The 20,925-nt window shown below is 45.5% G+C and overlaps 1 protein-coding gene across 2 annotated transcripts in view; it reads right to left on the bottom strand.

The window, feature by feature from the left end:
* The window catches only part of RORA (RAR related orphan receptor A), a 712,209-nt gene that overhangs the window by 381,354 nt on the left and 309,930 nt on the right, over window positions 1-20,925 (bottom strand). The window contains exon 1 of one of the 2 annotated variants that reach the window (XM_042988729.1): window positions 16,325-16,813. The exons of the other annotated variant lie outside the window; for it this stretch is intronic. Coding sequence (XP_042844663.1) covers window positions 16,325-16,382 — 58 coding nt within the window. The 5' untranslated portion in view covers window positions 16,383-16,813. Of the gene's footprint in view, window positions 1-16,324; window positions 16,814-20,925 lie in introns of those variants that run through there. 2 annotated transcript variants of the gene reach the window in all.

The raw sequence follows: 20,925 nt of genomic DNA, 5'->3' as shown, positions 1-20,925 counted from the left end.
GAAAAGAGAGAAACAGAGAAAGAGAGACAGGGAGCATGTGCACACCTTACTAGAAGGAGCGGACTCAAGCAATCACTCTCTTAAGGTAGCATAAGCTGGAGTTCACAGACTGTCGAGGACCCTCTGCCCAAACCCATTCTCTCTTGCCTTCTTGATTTCTCCAAAACATAGAGAAGCAACACATTCCTTTAACAAGAAAAAAATCCTCTGTGCCCCGATGAGAAATAGAGCTCACGCTGAAAACGGTCCCCCAAAGGGAATGTGAGTCATAGGTGTCTCATCTTTCTTGAGCACAGGTTTTAGGGACATAGAGGAAGGGTGAGACAAAGGCAGGAGTCACTGAAGGTAGCAGGCCACAAAAATGAATGTGGCTTTCTTCACAGCTGGCCCCTAAAAAGCAGTCTTTCGCTTGATTCCATGCAAAGAACATATGGGATTGTGGCAGATGAAGGATAGCTCCAAGTTCTTTGGTATTCCCTCCATTCAGAAGTGGGGTTGATTTCTTCTCTCCTTGGATCTAGGCTACCCTGTGGTGCTTTCACCAGGAGGGTAGAGCAGAAATGAAGCTATGCCTGTTTGGGGCTCATTCTCCGAGAAGACTGGTGGCTTCCACCAGCTTTTCTTGGAGCCCCGAAGTGACATGTAGTAAGTCCGACTACTCTGTGGTAGGGCCATGTGGAGATGACGTAGGAACACATGAAGGAGGGGAGCCCAACTGAGCCCTAGATTTCCAGCTGTCCCTGCCATGCTACTGAACACACAAGTGAGGCCACTATAGACCCTTCAGACCAGCGCGGCTGTAGGTGAAAACCGACAAGTGACTCCATGTGATGTCACGCAAAACAGCACAATTGCCTTGCTGAGCTTTGCCTGGATCCCAAACCCACAAAAAATGTGACATCGAATAAAATGGTTTTATTCTTCAGTTCCAAAGTTTTGGGGTAGCATGTTACATAATAAGAGATAGTCTAGGCAAGAGGCTTACAATGGCTGTTAGTTTTCACTATGAGTTTTGCCTCAGAAATAAATAAATCCATCTATCCATCTACCTATTTGTCTACCTACCTACCCACCCATCTGAAATAAGAGATAAAATATAGTCTGTGCTTGAAATGCAAGACAATGCAAGTAGTGTCTGTCCTGCTCTGCCACTTGGCTAGTAGCTGACTCAGGCAGTTATAATCCTCTTTGAGCCTCAACTTCCTCATCTGCAAAACATGGATAATGACCCCTACTTGATGGAGTTGTTCTGAGTGTTATATGAGAAAGCAAATGTAAAGCACGGAGCACAGAGCGTGGCTCACAGGCAGAGGCTTCCACAGGCTGTGATCCCCACAGCACTCGACCCAGCCTTGCCTCTTGTGTCTGAATATCAGCTTGTTTCTCTGCCACCTCATTTCCTGGACACTCTGACTGTTCCAGGCAAATGACTGCCTATTTGTCTTGTTTATATCGCAACCCAACTCCCTGCTAGAGCTTCCCCAAATAGAGGGCATCTTTAAAAGAATTCCATCTGGTATGCAGAAGGTCCTTAAAGGGAAAGGCAGACAAGAACTTGTTACGTACAGAGACAGCATTTCCCCCAACTACATCAGACAGCATGATTTGATAGAAGGCAAACCATCTAAACACCCATAATAGAGACATTAAAACAAACAAACAAACAAACAAACAAAAAGATGTAGAGAGGCCCTGAAAATGGAGGAAAGAAAGAAAAAGCCAGAAGGTTCTAATATAGGATCCAGTTACATGACTAGGCTGGGACCCCTCTGTAACTTTCCTCCCTCTCATCTCATAGCTCACCAGGGTTGAAGCATAAGTAGGTCTCAAAGGCTTTACACTGCAACGGTTCTGCCTACAACCGAGTGTAGGAATATCCCACATGAAAGGACCAAATTCCATGCCTGGGTGGTTCCTGTGGAACCTTTCCTTACACTTGCTTATGTTAAACTCCTTATAGAGTCGGCCTGCCAAGGGCCACCCAGTTATAACCATGGATTTCAATTCCTCCTGAAAAACATTTCAACTCATTTGCTTAGTCAATATAGACAGCTTTGATCTCCACCTGAGGTGGGTCTACAGTAATGAAAAAAGCAAATTCTCCTGCATAAACGATTTATATGGGTGATGAAAGGCTTTATTAAAACTCTTCAAGAACAACTTAAGCCATTACTAAAATTAGTACGCCATCATCTAGGTTTTGCAATGAATGTGTTTTACGGCCACGACTTCTTCGTAGACAACTGGGTCCCTTCTGGAATGGTTTGGCACAGACTTGCTAAGTGTTTGTGGCACAGACTTGGAAGACAACTAACAACTCTAAAATCCCTACCATTTCCAAAGTCCAGACGAGACTTGTGGTCACCACATTTAAACCTAACAGCCTCCTAGAACAACATCATCTGTGACTATCTCCCTTCTGCTCCTGGACCACAAGACTGCCTTCCTCAATAGTTTATACTGCTTCTGGAAGTGATCTGCTCTTCATCAGGTTGTTGCAAATAAAAACCAAGACAGGTCAAAAGAAAGCTGGCTTCTTTGTCAGCACTGTACTTTCCTGTGCCAGAGCTGAGAGGAGAGAAAAAAATGAGAGAGCGAGAGTGAGAGCGAGCTGGAATTAGTAAAAAGGTTTCAAGTGCCTCTATGATCTTTTAACAGAGATGTTAAGCATATCAGATTTGCAACCCTTCACGGCCTGAAGGGATCTAGTTATTTGGTCAGTTGTGAAGACATTCTCTTGTTCCTACTCTATCATGCTGTCACTAGGGTGCACGCCTGGTTCATGATAAAAGGCAGCCAAACTGCGGTTTTAAAGGAATTTCAGAAGGCTCAGCATTATTGAAGACCCTTGCCAGGATTAAAACCAGGTTCGGGAAAGCAAAGTGCTCTACATATTATAGACAAGAGCAGAAGAGCAGAAAGAGACACAAGGAAAAGGCAAAGGAGCACGAGTATACAATAGGTAGAAAAAAGTATCTTTACAGGCACTTTTGATGTGACTTCGGGGCCATCTATTTCTTTCTTTAGGGTTATACGCGCGTGGTTATTTGGCATTTGGATGGGCAGAAGGTAGGGAAGGAGCTTTTAAAAATAGCTCACTCTCTCTGGTGCAAGACAGTGCTAGCTTGAAAGGCTGGTTGTTCTCACGTACTAAGGCAGGCTTGGAGCTGTTCCCTCGCAAGTGCCACACCACGGCCTCACCTGTGCCTGGCTGCGGTGATAAGCAGGAGATGACATTCTGTCTCACCCAAGAGCAGCCAGACTCCTCGGAGCTTCCTTCATATGGTCTAACACTTCATGGAGTCTCATCATGACCACCTACAAAGAAGGCTAGTGAGAGCCTTTGTGGGGAGCTCCAAGGTGGTCTCTCTCTGTCCCTGTCTTGCTCTGCAACCCTCACCTCATCAACCAGGCTCCTGCCCTGGAGCTGTTCTCTCTCCCCTGGCTTCATACACACACCCGGTCATGCAATGGTTTCACTGGCTTGATTCACAGCACTTCCTCTGAGCAAGTGTTCCCTGGTTTTGTTGCTGTTGTCTCACCTGTCCTCCAGCGCTCCTAACGCTGGGTGCTTTTCTGGCTCACCTCAAGATTTTCTTTCCCTTTAAGCTTCCAGGCAAGTGTTTGTCAATTCTAGACAGCAGCAAAGACCAAAGCTGTCAGTGCCCTGTGTGACGGGAGCCCGCCACTTTGCAAGTCTTTCCTGAGATGGCAACAAGCCTCCTTCCCTGGGGGTCCCGGGGCAGACAGACTAGACAGATTGGCCCCTAACACCCCTTCTGCTCAGAGGAGTGGGATGGTGGCAGCAGGGAATGGACCTTCAGCACAGAAAGAAAGACAGTATATTGTCAATGTATACTCACTGGAGCCCAGAAGATGATCACAGCTAAGAGATGCTAAGAATAAGAGGGCTACCTCAGAGGTACCTTTCCTGACCCTTCCTTGCCAGGCCTCAGCCCTGGGATTAAGTCTGCCTCCCACGCACGGTCCCATGAGCATCCTATGTATGCCCCACCACCACCCTGGAAGGAGCTGGCTACTTCCCACTTTGCTACGATCTTCTTGGCAGCAGGAACTAGGTCCTCTGGGGCTGTGCATCCAGCACATGCTGCACAGTTCTTGGTAGAGAGAGATGTGCCTAACTGTTGGCTGAGTGACTGATTGCTTAGTCCAGCCTCCTTTGGCAGAGGAGGAAACTGGTGCTGAGAGTGAAAGCGAGACAGGGCGGGAGGGAAAGGAATCAACCTTTCTGGAACACCCACAGACCAGGAGGCATCGTAGGCATGTGACCCTTATTAGTTCATTTTCCTCCCAGAACCCCGGTGAACAGGCTTCACTGCCCCGCAGACCTGTGAGTGAGTACTGGGACACACATGGATTTGGGAGACAGCCAAAGTCGAGGTTCTAGACAGTCGAAAGCTCACGAGTTGGGGAGAGGGACCGCTGCACCAGACAGGCGTCTGAGGCCTTGTGGTGAGCTGAAATGGGAGCACCTCTGTGTGGGGAGGATGCTCAAGAGGCACCACGTCCCCCTGGAATTTAGATCTGGCCTCCCTTGCAGGCAAAGATACCAAATCTCCCAAGTTAAAACGTCTAAGGGCGGCAGACGCAGGCCGGGAAAACACAAAGTGCTGTCTTGCCTCCTTCACCTGTGTCCGTTAGCAGACTTAAATTTATACCAGGTGGAACCCACACACTGCTGCAGGAAATGTGAATCATAACAACCCCGATGGATGGCAACGGATGTAAAAATACCTTAAAAGTATAAGAAGATTACTTCTGAAACCTGGAAATGACTTATAAAAGGTAAGAGATTATAAAACATCATCAAGTAATTTCCCGATTTTGAAAATAGAGGAAATGTATTATACATATATACATGGATTCTAGAAGGTTCACTACTCACGGCAGGGATTAGGATTCTCAGGCTCCATCTTCCCACAATGAGTAACTCAGATGTCACCGTCTTATTTTCCAATGATCTGTGCCGGACACAGAAGCATCTGTGCATTAGGTCAGTACTTGTTTCAAGCTACCTGCTGTTAGAACTGAAGGCACTTTCAGGATCATTTATCCTAAACTCCCGACTCTACATCCGTGCAAACTGGGAGCTCAATGAGTTTTCTCAAAATTAATTGTGGACATGGGCCTAGAAGACTGCATGTTTCTAAAATGTCTCATTAATACCGCTTTTTAACTATTGCCCATCCGAGCTCCTCTCAGAAGAATGCGGGTACACGTTTTAAGAAACGATATGTTTGCTATTAAGAAGGATGCTGCCTGTCCACACCATCCCAGCTTTTCTCTTATCCGGAGGCCCCAGCAGCAGAAATATGAGCGTGTGAGCCATGGAGGGTGATGCTTCGGAGAACATGTGCTCCCATGGTCAGGGCGCTTGGCTCCGGGGCCCCTTTGCAGGGACCACAGAGAGCAGCTGAGATAAGGTGTGGCCGATGGCTGTTCTGTTTGTGCCATTTTAGCGGAGCTGGGATGTTATGCAAGGAAATCTTTGGTATTGCAATAATCCTGGATTATAAATAATTTAGCATATTTCTTTGTAAACTGCAGTCCAGAATCCTTGCAAATAAGAAAAGGATTAACTTTTTTAGAAGTACTTGCTCTTGAGACTTTAAGTTCAAGGCAGAACAATGCTTGCCGTGGTAATTCCATCTATTTTAAGATCACAAAACCATACCAAGTTGAAACCAGAGCAGAAGATATTAATGCAGTGCTCTCTCTGAAGTGCCCAATAGTGGGACGAGAAAGCTTTCAAAGGGAATTAAGTAGACAGAGAAAGCTCCCTGTTCGTGTCCAAATCACAAGGAGGCGGCTGAATAGGATTCACAGTTCTCCGTGGGAAGGACCCACACCACAGCTAATGTTCAAAACAGGGGGGAGATGTCTTGGGAAGATCAAGGACCCAGAATTCTGCTGTCAGAATCAGCTGCCTGCCCATTAGAGCCTCAAAAGACCCTCTTCCATGTGCGAGCTGATATGATCCTGCAAATGAGCCCATTTTTCTTTTTCTAACTGGCCCAAACTCTATCTGAAGAAAGCTGTCATTATGTAATATTTCTTAAGTGCCCTTGATGTAAGCTTCAGATCTAGCGTGTGTGTGCGCGCGTGTGTGCGTGTGTGTGTGCAGTGGGAGAGAGTAAGGGGTCAGCGAAGAATAAGATGTACACACAAAGTAGAGAAATTGGATGCGGAGCTGCTCAGAACGTTGAAGAACAGACAAGCATCTGGGGTGGGCCTCCGGTCAAGGGGTCAGTACCTGGTTAGGTCACATGGACAGAGGTCAGGAGAGGAACAATGTTAGCCACAGAGAGAGTCAGAGCCAGGGACAACTGAAGGGTCAAATGGGTAACAAAAGACAGAAGCAGAGAGGTACAGACTCAGAAACCACCAGCCAGCATGAGAGGGGCAAGGCTGGGGCATGAAAGACAAGAGACAGGTCAGCAAAACCACACCTCCAAAGCTTGGTCTCCAAGACCCTCCTTGATCTGATCTCTTCCCTTCTTTCCAGCCTCATCTCCTGCTGTCCCACATGTGACACCTTATATGCCATCAAAATAAAAATGCAGCAGACTGTGTGTTTTTCTCCATTCTTGTCTTTATTCCTTGTGTTCTCTGTACCCAGATGACCCTTTCTCCCAAGCCCTGGTCTTGCATTTTCCAAGATTTAGCTCTGGAGTTGCCTCCTCCTGGAAGCCTTCCTTGCTCCCCAAACCTCAAGGCCTAGTGAAGTACCACTCCTACATGCTCTGGTGACATCACGCCCATTTCCAAGCTTCTAAGAAAGATGGCAAAACATTTTCATGCAAAGGGTCAACTCTCAACTCTGAAAGGGTCATGGCTGCTTGGAGGCACTGTGTTGAGAGGGATTCTGAGGCCTCACCTGGAATCACAAGGAAAGAATGCTATACTCTGGTTAAGGAGCCACTTCAGGGCACGGGCCATCATTTGCCATTTGTGCTCTAGACCAACATCCTCAATGGGCAGATGAGGAACCCGAGGCTGAAAGGAAAATATCCAGCCAGCATCACAAGGCTGGTTGACAGCAAAATCCCAACAGAAGACCAGGTCTTGGGATTCCTTAACCCAGTGCTCCTTTGAAATAAGATTCTCGAGGACTCTAATCTGGAATACTGCAACTCTTCATAAATTCTTAGCTCTTTTCAGAGGACGGGAACAATTACACGGCGATGGAGCCAGCGAAGAGAAACAAGAGTTCAGTGCTTGGGCACCACCTGCCTGAACCCGTGTCTTACAATGTTTCCTAACGCCTAAGCCTCCCCAAGTCCCTGCCCTTATGCTCGTCTCCAGTTGGCACCGTTGGCACTGACAGGGCCTGTTACCCAATGTGAAATGAAGACTTCGGAGCTAGCGGACTCTCCCGGTATATCACAAATACGCTCCTCCGTGTCAGGGAAAAAGCCTAAAGCAAGTTGAAGCTACCTTTCCCCACTTTGTATTTCACTCCTCACCCAGGAATCGGAAACTTTCCTGAGAAGGAAATATACTCAGAATGGTTTCACGAGAGGAACTCTTTCCCTGCCTTATCGTGAAAGGAATTTTCCAGTGGCTTCCAGTTTCGGGAGGCTACAGGGCATAAAGAGAAGGAAAGCTGGCATGCGCTCAGTCTGACAAGAAGCTGTCACGTTACTACTGTCCTTAAGTTTACCTGGGACATCTTACAGGATCGTGAAAAGCACTTTCCTGAGACAGTAAGTGGCGATATGCAACACGTGCTTGACGACCCCCTCTCCTCCCATCTCATGCTCCCGTGAGAATTTGGGATGTGAGATGAATTCTCCCAGCACGGCCCCAGCTTGCAAAGGGTCGTCTAACCTTTAACCTTCAGTTTGGTTAAATGGGCTGAAGGGAATCAAGAGGATGTCTGCCTTTATGCGCTTCAACAGCAAATGGCCCGCTTGGCCAGGTTACCCAAGGACACGGCTCTAACCAAAGACGGGAGAATTCCCAGAACTGGAGGCAAATGTGAGATGCTGATAGGACATTCCCTAAACCCCCTCTCCCAGAATGCTCAACAGCAATTAGCAACCATGTCCTCTGTCTCACCTCCGCTGTGTTTTTAGCAGCTCGGTTTCTTCAGAGGACAGGGCAAGTGGGAATGGGATTAGGCCGGGAGTCCTGATTTTCTGAGGGAAGACAGTATTATTGTATGTTTTCATTTCAAGTTTCTCTGAAGGACTTCTGGATAATGAAACCCCTACCCTGCCCAACTCAGACTCTGTCATCTTTGGGTGCCCACCTCACCCCTCCGTATGAAATTCAAGAAGCCGATTTGCAGGTGACTTCTGAGCAGCTGAAGAGAAGTGTCCACTGTATGTGTTTTTATTTTTTTCAAGCCCTACAAGAGGCTCTCAAGGGACAAAGGGGCATAGAGGAAGGAGAAGTGGGTGGCACAGCCTCTGAGGGATCAATAAATTCGACTGCTTCTGTACACAAGGGGAAGGATGGTGCAGGGAGGCAGATGAGAGAAGGAATCCCAGAGTCATAAATTTTAAAGCTGAAAGGACCCTTAGAAGTCACCTGGTATAACCTCCTCTATTTTGTACATGAAGAAACCCAAAGTCAGAAACGCTAATGCCCAAGGTCACGCTACTTGTGAGGAGAGAAGCAGGACCCGCATCCTGCCCTCCCAGGTCTCCAATCCAGTCCACAGAGACTGGGCTGCTGTCACCCCGTCAGGAGCGGCGTGAACACTGCGGTACCTACAGGGTGACCCCATGCTCACCCCCAAGAGGCCTCCCATAATGCTCCTCTCCTCAGAACCAATGTCATGGCTGCTCACTTTCTCTAAAAACTATCTTCATTGGCCACATGGGCCCAGAGACAGCTCTTCCAGGGAAGAGCTCTCACGGCTGACTTTCCCTGTGAAGCTGGCAAAGCTGCTTCGGTGATCATTTTTTAACTCGGCAGCTCCCTGACAAGAGGATTAAAGCAGGCGGCTTTCAAAAAAGTCCCAAGAATAATTTAAAACTCAGTATGTTAATGCCCGCCTAGAGTTTTGGCCACTTTTGTGAAAACTCATAAATCTCTCCTGCCACACCCTAACAGTAATCACCATGTCACTGGCACGGCTTAATGAAATTTAGAAAAAAAAAAAAAAAAAAAAAAAAAAGGTACAGTGAACCCAACCATAAATTAGGACCAGAAACCCAACTGTGCAGATGAAACTTTCGAAGTCACCAAAACTGAGTGTGGAGTCACGAATGTGGGGGGGGGGGGCAGTCTGAGGGAGTGGGGGGTGGTTCTTTAGGAGGGTGGCTCCTTTGCTCTTTCCTTCCTGCAAACAAGACAGGCCGAGGGACTAGAAAACAGGGCCTCTCAAACGTGAGCTCGAGTCAGAATCCCCGTGAAAGTGTGCCAAGCCCCAGACCGCTGGGTAGGCCCTGCTCCTTGGTTTTCTGATTCAGCAGGTCCGGGGTGGGGCCTGAGAATCCACATTTCTTTTTTTTTTTTACATTTATTTATTTTTGAGACAGAGAGAGAGCATGAACAGGGGAGGGTCAGAGAGAGAGAGGGAGACACAGAATCTGAAACAGGCTCCAGGCTCTGAGCTGTCAGCACAGAGCCGGACGTGGGGCTCGAACTCACAGGCCGCGAGATCATGACCTGAGCCAAAGTCGGTGGCCCAACCGACTGAGCCCCCCAGGCGCCCGAGAATCCACATTTCTAACCAGTTCTCAGGTGGTGCTGATGCCGCCAGTCTGGGAAACCGCACTTTGGGAACCTGTGGGCTGGAAAGACCCACCGAGGCCTCTGCTGGGGTGGGACTCAGCGGCAAGGTGGGAGATGGGACGTGGGGTGGAATTTCAGCATCGCTTCACAGCCACAGCAGGAAGCGCCAAGACGTGAGGGCCCCGTTGTCATAGCACCAGCGGTCCCTTGAACAGGGAGGTGAGCCGCGTGCTCCGGCTCCTTTAGTCACCTCGGAAAAGATAATGCCTATCTGAGCAAAAGCAAACACCGGGAGGCTTAAAAGCCCGGGGTCCCCATGCTTGTTCCTCAAGCAGGAGGAAAAACGTCTTTATGGAGAGAAAGTGCAGTCTAAATAGAAAGTGGGGCTCGATTTCCACAAGCTCGAGTCAAAGAATCTGCTGAGAAGGCCACATGACACACGAAATGAAATCCAGGTCCTTGATACCCAGAGGCAAGAAAGAGAGCAGAAGATCCAAGAAAATCCAAACGTTCCTGAATTTCTACAGTAAACAGTTCTGATCGGATTCTCTTGCTATTTTGGAACATACATGAAGTTCATTAATTGGCACACATTAAACAGGAAAAAAATAAAAACATAAAACAAGAAGGTGCTGGAGGACAGATCGGTAATTGCTCCTTTAGAGCAAACCAAAGTTACTGAGAAAATCTCCTATAAAGGCTCTGTCAAAACAAGTCACTTAAGGATTAGCGAGAGCTAAATCCTCCGTCAGAGAGATTTTCCTCAACGGTCGTAAATGGGTTTTAGTATCGGAAAATCTTAGAAAATATACTTTCCCTGCCCCCACCCTCCTCTCAGAACGGCTCTTTCAAGAGCTTGGCATCCTGTGGAAGCACAGCGTTTCCTTAGGCTGAGCCTTCTTCTTTAAAAAATAGAATAAAATAAAATAAAATACACTCTGTCATTCACGGCAAAGTCAGTGGCTGGAAATCAACTGTGACAGGCACCCCGTACATGTTCCAGAGTCTTGCCCACACAATACACAGGCTCAAGTACTGTCTTCTCCTCCTTCAGCAATTTCCCCAAGAACAATTAATAAATGGCTATTAAAAGCTAGTAGTCTTACTTCAGCTTTCCACCTCTTTCCGTGTGGTCTCTTTCCTCAAGATTTAACTGCTCAATTTATTCTTTTAGCGAGGAGAAGAGCTTAAACTTCTTCCTTAAACATGTGTAGGTGATTACTTTTTTTAATTAGAGAAAGGTAAACGTTGATAATATCGAACTTTTTCACAGGCAGCCTTCTCAGAGTACACATTTTAATTCTCTCAGTAAAGGGTCTCCTGTTTTACTCTCTTAAAACCATCAATCAGGACTTGGGTTACAGTTCCAAGCAGTGTCTGCGGTTCCTATCACTGGATTAGGGAGGTCTGGCTGTGTTCATTAAGCCAGTGTATAGAAAAGACCCACTCACACTGGAAACACTTGGAGACGCTCTGGCATTTAGCCCCGTGAGAGGGTGACCTGGCAAGACCATTTTCAGATCTGCCTCCCAGATGGTCACACTCCACTTTTTCTGCCCGAACCTTTGTTCTCCCATCAGCTCTCAAAGCTAACGCACCCTGGACATCACCAGTGCCAATCAGTGGAAAGCTAACACACTTGCAAAATGCTCCACGCGTGAATAAAGATTGATCTTACCCCCTTGGAAACAGACTACGTTTCTAAATTTCCCATTTCCACCATGAGACCCTCAAAAAAACAAATCCATTGCCAAATAAAAATATTCTCCTGATATGCATACAGCAAGTCTTATTACAGACCTGGTTTTAGGTTATTCCTTCTCACCGTGTAATATGAGGGAATGACCCCAAATTCCAACCCCCAAATAGTTCCCTTCCCAATCTACTTCATTCCTAAAATTTCATGACTAAAAACTCCTTATGATATTTTAGGTACAGCTATACCCTTTTTACATTAAATTATTCCAAGAGGCAACCCATTAAATCTATTTAATCAACAAGACTCTCTGGAGAGTTTAGCCAGTCTTATTTTGGTTACATCGCCAAGAGAATGTAGCCTTGGGGTTATACAGACCTGAGCTGGAAGCCAAGACCCTTTCCTAAGACTGTGAACTTGGGCAAGTCATGTCACCTCCAAGAAGCTCAGCTGTGTCACTTACAAAAGAAGAGGAATACCTACCCCTGAGAGGTGAATAAACAAACAGGAAGAGCATACTGAGTGGGGTTTGCCATCCAGACAGGGCTCAGTCATGTGAGTTCCCCTAATTGCAGGCTGGTGGGTCAGGGAAAGAGAGGTCAGGACAGATTATCCTCCTCAGGTGGAGGACAGACAAAGAAACAGGGCACATCCTGGGAAGGGCAGCTCCAGGAGGGGGTCACCATATGCTCAAGTACACGTGCGTGTGAGCGTTTGTGTGTGCGCGCGTGTGCATGTTGTTTAATGGCAGCAGTGAGAACAAGGAGAATACCAGTCACCTGGGAGAGAGGACCGCAGAGCTTAAGTAACAGTTATTAAAAGGAGACAGAAGGCCAGAGGAGTTCCCCAAGGGCTGCCGGTTGCCTCCTCTATTCATCAGCCGACAGGCATCTCTACCCACTGCCTTACCAGTCTCCCTCTAGGTCTGCCCTGACTTGATTACATATCAGGGCCTTGATACTCATTACCTACCTCAAAAGTGACATCTCCAGATTTTTGCCCATGGGATTAATGAGTAATCAGGGTGTATACACAATCTCCACTTTGGTAAAGATCACATTAAACAGTTGCCTCAAATCTGGCTCTTGTAGTGGAGGGGGTATGAGTGCTAGATGAATAGGCAAAGGAAAACATGAACTAATGATCTTGGTGACACAAGTGCCTATTTTTGGGGGGTGAGGATAAGCTTCCCCCAGTCCGACAGACCATTGCTCAGAGAAGAGCCTGTGTTTTTGTGTTCCACATCCACTGGTTGGATTTGCTGTGGCTGAAGACATATTCTTGGGCCCCAAACTGAGACACTTGTTTCCAAGTGATCTGTGAATTTTATTTATGTAGAAGTTCTTATGAAATTGTACTTTCTTCGCAAAGATGAAGCTTACATGGAAGATATAAACCTGGAAATTTTACAACGCCTGCCCAGAGATCAGATGACACTTACACACACAACACTTACTTGATCCCCTAAGAGTTGGCAAGGATAGTCCCACATCTTAGTTCATTTACCTCCTCTTAAACACAAAGGCATGCAATTGGGAAAGCAAAACTGTGCCCACGAGAAAGAAAGGAAGGCAAGACCCTTTGAAAAGAATAGGCGAGGCCCACTGAGTTAGAGACAAGATTCCACGCTTCCTTACATCCTTACTTCCTCCTATCCTTACCTTAGATGAGCAAATGTCGAAGATGGATCCTAAGGAGTAGTCAAGAAATGAAGTTTAAAAAAGGAAGCTCTAATTCTTGAGTGTCTACGATGCGCTAGGTATTTTACATGCAACAACTCACCCAACATTAGACGTGACAGCACAATGAAGCGGCATTATTTTCTCTACTCTATAAGCCAAAGAAGCAGAGGCTCGGCTTGGTCAAGCTGTCGATGACTAACTAACAGAGCTCATATTCAAATCCAGTTCTGGTGACTCCAAGGCATGAATGGGGGTAGATTCAGGGTGAACTACAGGCTTTGGAGGCCTTCTGTTTACTGGAGGGATGGTCTTAGTTCCAGGTTCAAGAAAGAAGAGGAATCAAAGCTGATAAACCTCTGTATAGCTCAGGTCCTACAGGGTTAAAATGGAGGCAGGAAGGCAGACAGGGTAGAACTCTTCAGAAAAATGAGGCGATGCTTTTTGGGAAACATCACACGGGGTTAGATGGTGAAGCGCTCCGAGGACAGCTATTCAAAATTACTGTGAAGAAGTTCTATCCAGTGCCCATTTTTCAGGGATCTGATAGGAGGGCATGGAAGTAGGGAATGGGGTGAGGGGCAAGGCATGATCTCAGGCTTACTGAAGGATGAGACTACAGTAAATGGTCCCTGGAACTTGCAGACGACATGTAGCAAGGAGTCTCATGGGCAGCACCTAACCTTCACACCATCTTCAGCCACCACTGGGTTCGGAGGTGGTCAACATCCAACTTAAGGGGAACAAGGAACAGCATTTCATCTCCAGGCTGCCCTGGGCAGGCCAAATGCAAACATGTTACACATGCCATTTTCCAGCCTCCTCTTCTATCCTGCTTTAGGATCTCCTAGGCAAGATCTCAGAAAAGTAAACACAAATGCATCATTTTCAAAAGTCCTGAACAAGAACGGCACCGACCACCAGGGCAGGACAAAAGCAGATTATCATGCAGTATGCTAACGTATATGTCCCAATATGGACACGGAGCCTTCACAGCTCTTGTCTGATTGAATGCACAAATATGGATTGGAAATGACATGATTACTAATTTTCTGAGAGGAAAAGGGGAAATCCAGTATAATGACTGGGTAAAACGTTAGTAATGAAAGGTAAGTAACCCAGACAGGGAGTTTCCTGAGCAAGCATAACCCGGCAGTTTTTAGCCACACTCCTTTCATGGGGTTCTCTTAAGGTTAGGTTGATAGACATCTGACGTGCTTGACCATCTACTGGAACCGCCTCTCGCCATCTCACCAGGTAGGGACGTCAGCAAAAATCCTTTTCAGCGCAAGTAGCAACCCACTTTCCAAAACAACTCTCCACCCTTTAAACTAAACAAACGACTAAGTAAACCCAGATTAAATACAGCTTTATCAGGACGGAGTTTGAGTAATCTCTGAATCAACAAAATGTGGGGAACGTGTGTACAGAATATCCATTATACAAATGTCAGACCACAAAGTCAAACTCTTTTTCAAGATGCTGTTGAGGACTCCCTAATCTAGCCAATACACGACAGCAAGGGAAGCCCAGAGTTATGCTAGCTTCCACCCAACAGCCTGTTTTTCCTTATGCAAAGATCAGGAAAGCATATATGCCACAGAATTATTTTAGTTGTTTCCTGAAAAGAGTAAGAGAGCCTTTTCCCCTTAGTCTGAATGGAAAGTTCTTTCCCTGAGCTGCTTTAATTGCTAGGGGTTAAGCTTGAACATCACACAACCTGACAATCACAACCCAACTGGCATCATTTGGTGCTTTTTAACTTTGTTGGGTACAAGGCACATAGACCCAGATTAAAAGGGTCATTTACTGTCTGCCAAATGAAATGTTTCAAAGTGAAATGGTTTAACCACATAATTAGGGGGAAAAAGAATTAAAATATTCACTCACAGAATTAAGTATGCTCCCACACTGATCAACACAGCAAAATATAAACACAGTATCTTGAGAGTACACAGTTATTTGGATTGTCACGGGAGTCCTAAAACAGCATCTTCTTGATTTGTATTGAGACACGTGGACTGCTCTTTCGATTTTGCTGTGACAATAGTCCCAGATACTGAAAGCACAAGGCTGAATATGCTTCAGAATCAAATAGAGCTGGGTCAAATACGAGCCTGTTTACTCACCACCAATGTGTGGTTTGGACAACTGTCTTATTTCTGAAACTATCTTACATTCTACAAGATGACTACAGAACCTTCCTCGTATGCTTTTACACAGATATAATAAGGTAACATGTAAAGTCTTTGGCTCTGGCACATCCTACATCCTTAATATTGTTGCTTCCCTCCTCCAACTTTGGGCAAAGGGATCTCACATACATGTCTCTGTAGTTTTAAAATCACGCCTATATGTGGTAAGCACACAATAGATACTTCTTGTCATTTATTCAATAACAAACAACGATTATTTATCTTGTGTACTGTCTAACCCAGAAGTTCCCAAGCATTCTTCTTTCATGATTAATGCGGGAGTAATTTTTTATAGCACTCCTAGGCTAAAAGGGATAAACTGAAAGTTCTGTGTATTAATGAGGCCCCAATAACTTAATAAGTATGTCCTACCAATTGGGCAGTTTTTTTTTAAACCTGTACGCATAAATAAAAATAGGATTTTCGTTTCATTGTTAAGTAATCACAAGCACTTACTTCACAACTTCTGACACCCTGGCATTAGAGTGGAAAGGCCCACCCTCATTTCCTGCCCCACACTGCACCACGTGGTACCATTTTATATTATACCAACTGCCGAAACCTCACTTCGCAAAGGTATGACATCACTGAAAAGAATGTCGTGCATTCCAATAGTGAAACTGTGAACTGCCTGGAGTTGATAGTTCACACGATGTCTGAGAGATGTCAGGAATTGATACAGTTCCCTCAGCTACTGGAAAATATTTCCTGGCACTCTTTGGAGTTTGCTGCAATGCCCAGGGTGCCTTGGCTCACTGTCTGGGAAACAAAAGGCTAATCAGCCAGATCAAATCAGATTCTTCTTCTTTGCTACTGTACCACAGAATTATGCACTGGACAACATTACAGGTACATCCGAATAATAACGAGACTTCTTATATCAGAGTTCTGGCTGTATTTCTATTCCATTTTTTCACTCTGAACATTTCACTTATTAAAAGCTAGCCTAGTAGTGTCATCTGGTCACCAGATAAATTCTGCAGCGATGGTTCTGGGAATTCAAACGGATAAACATCTACTTATCTCAGTATCAAATGTTGACTTACCTCGAAAACCATAGAGTGGTGCAAAGTTTACCTGTCGATCTTTCTCATTCATAGGCATTTGTGAGCTGTGGATCAGCTTCCTGGAGGTTCATGTGCGATGAAGGAAGGGCCTCTCCTTGGACATGTGGGAAGAGCTCATCACTGAAGAACTCTGCGTGTTTTCTATCTGGCATCTAGAACCCAGGCCCAGGAAGCAGGAGGGCTTGCTGCTGCTCCTATGTAGACTCGACTCTACCTTGTTTTGTAGGCATGCTGAAAGATGATTAAAACCTTGCTCGGGAGAGTGGTAACGTGAGGTAGGGTGGGGCAGCGGGTATATGTCTCGTGTGCTTAACAACGGCTCCCTGAGAGGAAAAACCCTGCTTTGCAGCGTTGGCTGGTTTCTAGGTTACAAACCCCCCCACCACAGAGGAGTTAAGGTCACCGAGTTCAGAATCGGGGCATGACACACACCACCAGCTCTGGGTCTCTTCTCATCTATAGCTGCCTGCAGAATGCTCTGAACTGAGGGACACACTTTTTTGCTACAAGGAAGATATGCAAATGTTCAAGTTTATGTTCTCCTAATTGAGGATTTCTCTCAGACGCAAATAAATAAAGTTGGAGGGGAAAAAGGGCTTTGGAGAGAAACTAGGCTAATGTGAAGCATTTTATGCAGGGGATGGATTCTGGCAAGTCCCTCTGGGTGTGGGGAGACTATCCTGACCTTGCTGGCTGAGACTTCCAGCTCAGGAAAATCAACTCAACAGGTATTCATCAGGCAGCCACCAGGGGCCCGATATTTATAGTAGTAGTAGTAGTAGTAGTAGTAGGGTCCCAGGAGAAGACAGTGTAGACTCTGTACTGACAATGTCACTGGGGAAGGGTGAGCAAACCTGCCTCCAGTCTCTTCTCACTGCAACTTGAGAGGACATCGAGTAACACGGTCTTCCCCAGGGCACCCTCGAAAGAGACCACCAGGGTCCACGGTTTCTACCGCTGGACACATTTATGGGCCCTATGTGCCTATTTGGCAAGAAACTTTACATAAACGCCTTCTGGAATCATTCTGCCCAGGGGGAGTCAGCAGCCTCAGAGTCCTGTGCACGCACTTTGCCTCGGACCTCCTCGGTTTCTCTAGGCCCCAGGCACATGATCTGGTACTGATTTTCAAAACTCTGCTTCATTTTGAAGTTCATTTGGCAAACTACTATATTCCACCAACTCTTTCCTCCAAGTGCTGTCCAACTGGAGGTGGCAAATTCAGAGACTCACCACTAAGAAGGTACCATGCTATCCCAACATGTTCACAGATGAGGACACACAGAAGTACATAAATAGCAATACAGTAGTTATGACAAGGAGACTGCCTTCCCAGGGACCCTAAATTTAGAATTATGCAAAATACAAGGCCAGTCGAAAAGTTCACATAACAGAGATTTTAAATGAGGCAGCAGTGAGTAGAGTATCTTCTAACATGTTAAAATGTCCATGGCAAACTCCTGTTACGAAATGCTTTGCTGTTGGGGCACCTGGGTGGCTCCATCGGTTAAGCTTCCAACTCTTGATTTTGGCTCAGGTCATGATTTCACAGTTTCATGGGTTCGAGCCCTGTTGTCGGGCTCTGCACTGACAGTGCAGAACCTGATTGGGATTCTCTCCCCTCTCCTCCCCGCAGCTCTCTCTGTCTCAAAAATAAATAGATAAATTAAAAAAAATTTTTTTTTTAATTTTTAAAAATGCTTTGCTGTCCCATTGATTTGTTAAGCCTGCAGGGATACATTTTGCATTCTTATATAGTGATATATAAAGTATCTTGTTTGCTTTGAAAAATGAAAGGTCAATAACAACAATCCTTGGGCTGCTATGATTTCCCTATTATTTATATTGAGTGTCTACTAATTCTGAACCTTAAGCTCAATGTTCGGTGCAGCATTTGTTTCGCCCTGAGGGGTTGCACAGTCCTTACAAGGCATCCGTTCTTTGTAATGTTTCAAATACCACATAACCATCAAAAGAGAGCTGAAACAAGGTAACCATAATGTCATTGCCACATTTATCCTTCCCCAGATTTATCCCGGCTGTTACTGAAGGCCTTCTCTCTTACTAGGTTGATGTTTAGGATTTGGAGGTCCTCACTGGGAGAGAACAGAGCTTCAGAAACATAGTACGTGGAGTAAGAGGAGTCTTTTCCTTAAATATTTATTTGCATGGGGGCTGAGAAACTTCTTCGGGATGAAAATCAAGCATCACCATGGGAGAATTCAGCAGGGCCAATCAGACCGAGCCACAGGGCTGAGAGTCCGGGGGGAAGATGTTCAGATAGGCTGGATGTTCTCTTCCATTATGCTAGCTGGAGTTTCAACGCATCCAGTCCTCATCTTCCAGGGGCTGTATACACCTCAGGGAGAAAGGGCTGTACATATAAACTGAAAAGCCTCCCTCATCAAATTCTGGAGTACCTTCAGGTTCTAACTACTTTACTAAGGTGAAACCTTCCTAAATGAATCCAGAGACAGAAAACACTTTTCCTCACTTCAACATAGGCTACTGCTCTGTCCTGGTAATGAAAGATATGAGAGGGTTGGTGGCTAGAGCCAGAAATCAATCATGAGAAGAGGCAGAAGTCCATAACTAACAGTTAATAATAATAATAATAATAATAATAATAATAATAATAATAATAATAATAATATAAGCGTGGCATGCTTTGGGGCCAATATTGATGGCCCCAGTGGAACTCAGAATAGCAAGCAGAATCCAGCGGTGAGTTAGCCCAGACTAATTCCTAACCAGATATAAAACTCTACCTTGGCAACTCAAAGTGACACTGAGTTTGGAATGAGCTTTATAAGGGGCTGTGTTACCTACATTAATAGGTAAGGGTCGAGGCTCTGGTCTTAATATCAATGAGACTTACTTATACCCACGGGCTGGAAAGGCTTGGAAACATTTTGGTTACGTAAGCTTAAATCAGCCCCTACTCTTCTTTTAACTAATAAGCAGTCTTAGCTGTGTTATCCTCTCTGATCTTGGGCCACTTCTCTGAGCCACTGTGCAACCAGATTCTCTGAAAGTTGAGGAGAAGAGTAAATTCACTGGTTTGCTCCAGATAAGCCTGAGATTCCTTACTTTGCATAGGTATGTGAGTGCAAAGCACCATGATAAAAAAACAGAATTCGAAAGACACATCCAAGACAGCTCGTTAGATCGACTTTTTTTTTTTTTCTTCTGTGTATCTGGTTTTTGGGGTTTTGTTTTGTTTAAAAACAGGGACCACTGTGCTTTCTTGTAAGTGACAAATGCTCTATAAGGTATTCAATGGTTAATTAAGACACCAGTGTCATTGCTCAGCCCTTTTGTGTTTCGTAGAAAGCAGTTGCTAAACAGATGAAAGTAGGTCTGAGGCAAGCGGTAGCATAACTATTATTTCAATTAATAAATAGCTCTAAAAGTGAAGGAAGTGATAAGGGCCTCAAGAGTGTCTGAATCTGCCCTGGTTCTGTCAGGAAAATTAAACAGAGCACTAGTGATTGCCATTGCTTCTGTTTAAGGGATGCAAGCAAGTCGGGTCACCTGTACGGAGCAGGTTAGAGTCTGCCCAGTTCCTGGGGCACCCCCTAGTGACACATGCGGATAATACCCTGGCACAGCCCACTTCACCGCAAGGGGAAGAAAATGTGCCAAGTTCACCTCTTTTTCTTCCACCGGCATCCTCTCCTCCAGTCTCCCCCTCCCCTGCCTTCCACCAAAGAAGCCCTAAAATGTATTTTCAGACAAATATCAGGGAAGCATTTATAAATATTTCAGAGGCGTTTCATAAATAAATAAGCAAATCTACAAAAAGACTTCCCTCTTTTAATGAGATCTTGGCTGTGGTATATGCCTTTTATTTGAGCATCATTAAAACCAGTTGGGGAGATTTTTATACTGGACTCTCTTTGGGGGGGGGGGGTCAGAATATATGAAAAAGCCTGCTATGCATCTCCAAAACATGTAGCCGCGTCCCTGACAGATTAGGCAGCTCGAGCACGAGGGAATAGCTTTTACTCTTTTTAAAGTAAATACTAATCAATAGCAACCATACCGACAAAAACCCTCTTGCCGTCTAATTGCACCACAGCTACTCATAGACCCCAACAGAATTTTCCCCTGGATGTAACAAAATTAACTACCAGGGGCAGAGCTAGTGAGTTATCACCATGTCTCTATTCAAATGTAATTAACACAACCCCCCAACTGCCACATGTACCATTAAAGCACCATTTGTATTTATAATTTCCAAACAGGGTCTGAAGGTCACACCCACATCAATCTTTTCAACACACTCGTCTGCACGGGAAATCAAACTGGCGGGGAGGTGGTCCTAGCAATTATAGGAAATCTCTCCCTCTCTGAAATCTTGTTCGTAGTTCCTCTTCTGGAGCTTAATGCCCTCTGCAGTCTCTTTGGCCACGTCAGAAATAGCCAGACTGTATCAGAGGCAAACGAGTGATTTAAGCTGACTTAGCAAACAAACCTAGTACCCAGTTCTGGGCTGATCCAGCTGCTAGATACGTAGGAATCTTAACAGGTTGGGATGAATACTATGGCCGTTTTAGTTAATAACTAATATTTTTATC

Source organism: Panthera tigris, chromosome B3, assembly GCF_018350195.1.
Source record: "Panthera tigris isolate Pti1 chromosome B3, P.tigris_Pti1_mat1.1, whole genome shotgun sequence".
Classification (NCBI taxonomy): domain Eukaryota; kingdom Metazoa; phylum Chordata; class Mammalia; order Carnivora; family Felidae; genus Panthera; species Panthera tigris.
Note: the sequence above shows the minus strand (reverse complement) of the source record. Positions and strands in the feature narration are given on the sequence as shown.